Raw genomic sequence first — 4,890 nt, forward strand, 5'->3', positions numbered from 1 at the left:
TCGTCGTGAGCTACTAAACCCCAAGCAACTCGCGCATTTTTCTTAGAGACCTCCCACGCCCAGTTTCATTGACGTTAAGCCTATGTCTTCAGAGCCCATACTGTGGTTTGAACACAATATCACTGAAAGGAATTACTTTGGATTTGTGTTGTTGGCAAACGGCTTTACGACTTTTCAATAATAGCTTCAAAATCAGGACCTTTCAATAGCTGTCACTGAAATAATCATTGTAATGCAGCTCAATTAACAATCAAACAGGAACAGCAATCTTACCTTCAATGTGGAACTGTATGATGTCCTCTAATGCTGTGTAATCTGGTAGCCTGGCGGGGGCAGTTCCGAAGAAGTCATTATAGTAGTGAAGTAGTCACACAGTGTGTGGCAGTCAGCCTGTGCAAAGCTTTTCTAAATCACATTTGCAGATGGATTCTTCTACTGTAGCCTTGACAAGATTGCTGTGTTTTTCAGTTGCCGGATAAGCTGAACTTCAGCTCAGTTTGGATTGGAAAGTACTGATTTTGTCCTCCACTCTGAATTCTTCAGAAGGTTCCGTTTTGACTTGGTTTTTATGGCACCAGTCATGTTCGCAGTTGTATTGTTATTGCTCCCTTTACTTTGTAGGAGTGTGAGCAAACCAGGACTGCAGTACAAATTGCTTTGTTCTTATTCAACTCTAAAGAACTTTGAAAGACGCTGAAGATTCTTCTCTTAGCTCTTTTTTTTTTATCTTGATGTCAAAACACCAGGCCTCCAGTAAACACTGCTTTTTTCTTTTCTTGAGCAGCAAATACATATTTAGAAAGGTGCTGAAGATTCTTTTCTCCAACTACTTTTTTCTTGGTGTCTGAAACCCATACCTGAACTGCACATTGCTTTGTTCTTGTTCAACTCTAACAACTGTTCCTAACAAAAGGAATTTTGAAAGATGCTGAAGATTCTTCTCTATAGCTATCTTTTTTCCTTGATCTCAATAAACCAGGCCTCCAGCAAACACAGCTTTGCTCTTGTGCAGCAAATAAAAATTTGGAAAGGTGCTGAAGATTCTTCTCTCCAGCTACTTTTTCTTGTGTTTGTAAAACAGGCCTGCAGTACAAATTCCTTTGTTTTTGTTCCAACTATTAAAAAAAACTGGGGGCTGAAGATTCGTCTCTGCAGCGACTTTAATCTTGGTTTTAATAATGAAACAGATACCTAGATATGGGATTTCACCAGGAACTGTCATAGAACAAGTATTGATTGCGAATGCATTCCAATTATTTCAGTGAGAGACTTGACACTGCATGGTGTCCACTAATCCCTTGTAATCTGGGGTGTAGCTTGAGAGGGCAACTCTTATGGAGTCATTTAAATGTTCGTCATTTAGACGTGTGCGAAACTTAGATTTTATGAAGTTCATATCCGAAAATGCTGATTCACAAAGATAGGTACAGCCAAATAGGGAAAAAAGTTTAAATATAGCTGTGTGGATGTTCTTAAACTTTTCAGCATCCACAAGACTCCATAAATTAATGTCAGATTGCCTTGATTTCAATTCAATGTCATTTTGAAGTGTAACAATCTCCATTTCCATTGTGGCAGAGTCAAGGTTTAAAAGCACACTAATTTTCTCAGAAATGTCACTAACATCCACTTCCATGAAGAGGTTTGAAGTGAACATCACACAGGGCTCCAGTTGCTCAAAATCACTAAATCTGTCACTGAACTCTTGATTAAGCCTCATGAGGAGGCTACTGTATTTTACTATGTCCAGGAACTCAGCCTCAGCTTTGTTTTCTGAAAGGATTTGGAGCACAGAGGGAAAGTGCTGCATCTTTCTTTTCTGTACATGCTGTATAAAAAAGGTTAAGTTTTGATTTGAATGTTTTGACAGAACTTACCATGTTGGTTATTGTCTTGTTTTTGCCTTGCAACTCGTAGTTCAACACATTTAATTTTTCTGTCACATCAGTCAAAAACGCTAAATCGAGCAACCATTGAGTGTTTGATAACAGTGTGGTATCTTCATTTCTAGACTCCATAAAAGCTTTGACTTCTGGCAATAGCGAAAGGAATCTTCGCAGTATTTTTCCCCTGCCAAGCCATCGGATCTGAGTGTGCAGTAAAAGATCACCATACTCGGCTGATAGTTCTTCAAGGAACAATTTGAAGGTTCTGTGCTGCTTGGCCTTTGCACAAGTTGAATTAATAATTTTAACAACGGGAGTCATCACATGATCAAACCCCATTACCTTGGCACATATTGCCTGTTGATGTATAATGCAATGGTAGTTCAATAATGGAGGGAAATCTGGATCTGCTTTACAATTGGTAATGAAGCCAGAATGAAGCCCTATCATTGCAGGTGCACCATCAGTGGTTATCGCCACTAACTTTTTCAATGGGACATTTTGTTTCACAAAATAATTTTTCACCTCATTGTGGACGTCAGATCCTCAGGTTGTGGTTTTCAGAGGCAACAAAGTTAGAAATTCCTCTTTATCAGTAAAATCTTCAAAAAACATTCTAATGAACATTGCCAACTGTGCAATATCGCTTGCATCAACAGATTCATCACATTGAAGAGAAAAATATTTGCATGTCTTCAAATCGTGCTCTAACTGATCTATCATGTTGGCCGATAATGCTGATATCCTTCTTGCCATAGTGTTTGACCCTAACTGCACATCTGAAATGGCAGACATAATTTCAGGGCTATTTTTAAAGTCTTTGAATAAGGACTGGGCCATTAGAAGCATTGCTTCCTTCACAACGGCTCCATCTGAAAATGTTGCTTTGTGCTTGATCAAGTGATGAGTAACTATGAAGGATGCTTCAGTTGCCGTAGTTGCTTTCTTCGTTGGCTTTGTAAAAAAAGATTGCTGTGTCTGCAATGCAGATTTCAGTTTGTTTACTTTTTGTGACCTCAGGCTGCTTCCTTTAGGGAACTTCCTCTCAAAATGCATGTGCTTAGTTGAAAAATGCCTCTCAACATTGCCCTTTTTTCCCACTGCAACTTTTGCTCCACAGATTAAACATACACAGTTGTCTTTAATTTGTGTAAATAAAAATTCGTTTTCCCACTCTTGATGGAAGTGGTAAGTCTTACTCTTTGGCCTTTTGGAGGGACCTGGCTCTTCATCCATGATTAGTTGTTAAGGCTGTAAGCAACAGTAAAAAAGTTGATGAAGTCAACATACGGATAACAATACTGCAACAACACAATGCCTCCCCTTTCTTCATTATCACACATGACAGCACCTTGAAATGCATAAGTTGAGTGTGCACTGTACAAAATGTATGAGGCCACACATAGCCACCCTGCCTGGCCTTGAATGGCCTCATAGATATATGGAGGCAAGGCAGCGCAAGTCGCTGTGTTGCGTTACTTTGCCCCAGGGAAGTGTTCCATGAGTGGAGCATGGGTGTTACCAAGCACCCACTGTTGGAAAAACCCCACTCCCACACCGGAAAGGGTGGTGGTAACGGGGTCTCTCCAGACATACACAGTGGTAGCTTGGCTCGAGTGGTCAGGAATCAGGCACCGTGCTAAGCATACGTCATACCCATACAATAACCATGCGTGCATCCGTTCCAAAAACGACTCTACACCGTAAAAATTATGAAAATATCTCTGTTTATCTTCTTTTTCTCTTAGTTGCTGATTAAATAAATAATAACACAATCACCATATACAAGGCTTTTTCTGTGAAAGGGTACGTCAAATAAATACAGTCTTAATGATTTAATAAATAGGGGAGATCATAAATAATTAAGGCATAAATATAAGTGCATCACATACAGGCAATTAAATATTATGAGGCAATAAATACTGCAAGCCAATAAATATTGTGCGACAATAAATACTGTGGAACAATAAATACAGTGAAGCAATAAATAGGTTAAATACAATAAATACAGTGCTCTCAATAAATAATTAAAAGCTGACAGTGACACTCATAGAATCAGATCACATTTAGATTTCTATGGGCTGATTTGGCCCAGTTACAGCTTGTGGTTAGATGGATGGCTTGAGGGTGTCTACTCCCTGGCTTGGACAAGGCTGAGGCCTAAACTGAGGTAGATCAAGGGGGGAATTCTAGAGACCTGGCTCCCTCACTCTACACAACCCCTCTGAATTAGTCTCAGCTCACCCCTGGCACAATCAAGCTGGTTCCAGCACCTCTCTAGCCCCTAGGGTAGTCTCTCAGATTCCACAGGGCCTTAGGCGCCCTCTATTCCACTTACTGCCCTTTTTCTGAAGCTCCGACGCCGCTGGAGTCGTGTCGACGCCGTGAGGCGGTTCCGGTTCGATGTCGGCGGCCTCGGCGCAATGTCAGTTCTTGACGACGCCGGTAGGCGGTTCCGGTTCGATGTCGGCGGCCTCGGCTCGATCTCGTCCTCCGGTTCGATGACGTCGGGCAGTCTTGGCTCGATGTCGACTTCAGGCGGCTCCGGTCCGATGGCGACCTCAGGTTCGATGACGTCGGCCGGCCTTGACTCGATGTCGACTTCCGGCGGCTCCGGAGTGCGATCCCCACTCCCGACCTCCGGTGCTCCTCTCCTCAGGTTCCGGCGACTCCGGAGTGCGATCTCCACTCCCGACCTCCGGCACGCTTCACCTCGGTCTCCGGCGACTCCGGAGGGCGGACTTCACTCCCCCGTCGACGCCGCTCACTCAACCTCGGGTGACTTCCTCCTCGACCTCTGGTACTCTCTACGACCTCCATCGGCACCCTCTCTCGACCTCTGGCGGCTCCGGGTACGACGTCTGCTTTTCCAGTCAGCGCCGCTTCTCCACCTCGGGCTCCGGGTCTCTAGGCTTCTCGACGTCGGACTCCAGAAAACCAATAATCAGGTCAGGACTTTCCTGTTCTTTGCTTCTAAGGCCTGTTCCTGCTGTCCAGGTCCTTA

At 43.1% G+C, this 4,890-nt stretch overlaps 1 protein-coding gene across 1 annotated transcript; it reads right to left on the bottom strand.

Moving 5' to 3' along the window:
* Positions 1-1,258: 1,258 nt before the first annotated feature.
* On the bottom strand, positions 1,259-2,225 carry LOC146856324 (general transcription factor II-I repeat domain-containing protein 2B-like). The gene is made up of 2 exons (XM_085651237.1): positions 1,878-2,225; positions 1,259-1,828 (listed from the first exon to the last, which is right to left on the bottom strand). Exons 1-2 carry the CDS (start codon positions 2,223-2,225, stop codon positions 1,259-1,261), a joined length of 918 nt encoding a protein of 305 aa, XP_085507363.1.
* Positions 2,226-4,890: the final 2,665 nt, after the last annotated feature.

This window comes from Triturus cristatus, chromosome 4_1 (genome assembly GCF_964204655.1).
Source record: "Triturus cristatus chromosome 4_1, aTriCri1.1, whole genome shotgun sequence".
NCBI classification, from domain to species: Eukaryota; Metazoa; Chordata; class Amphibia; order Caudata; family Salamandridae; genus Triturus; species Triturus cristatus.

Coding starts and splice junctions, on each gene's coding strand:
- LOC146856324 (XM_085651237.1), bottom strand. CDS start 2,225: ATGGGGTTTGATCATGTGATGACTCCCGTTGTTAAAATTATTAATTCA. Junction 1,829..1,877: donor ACAAGACAATAACCAACATG/GTAAGTTCTGTC, acceptor TTTTTTATACAG/CATGTACAGAAAAGAAAGAT.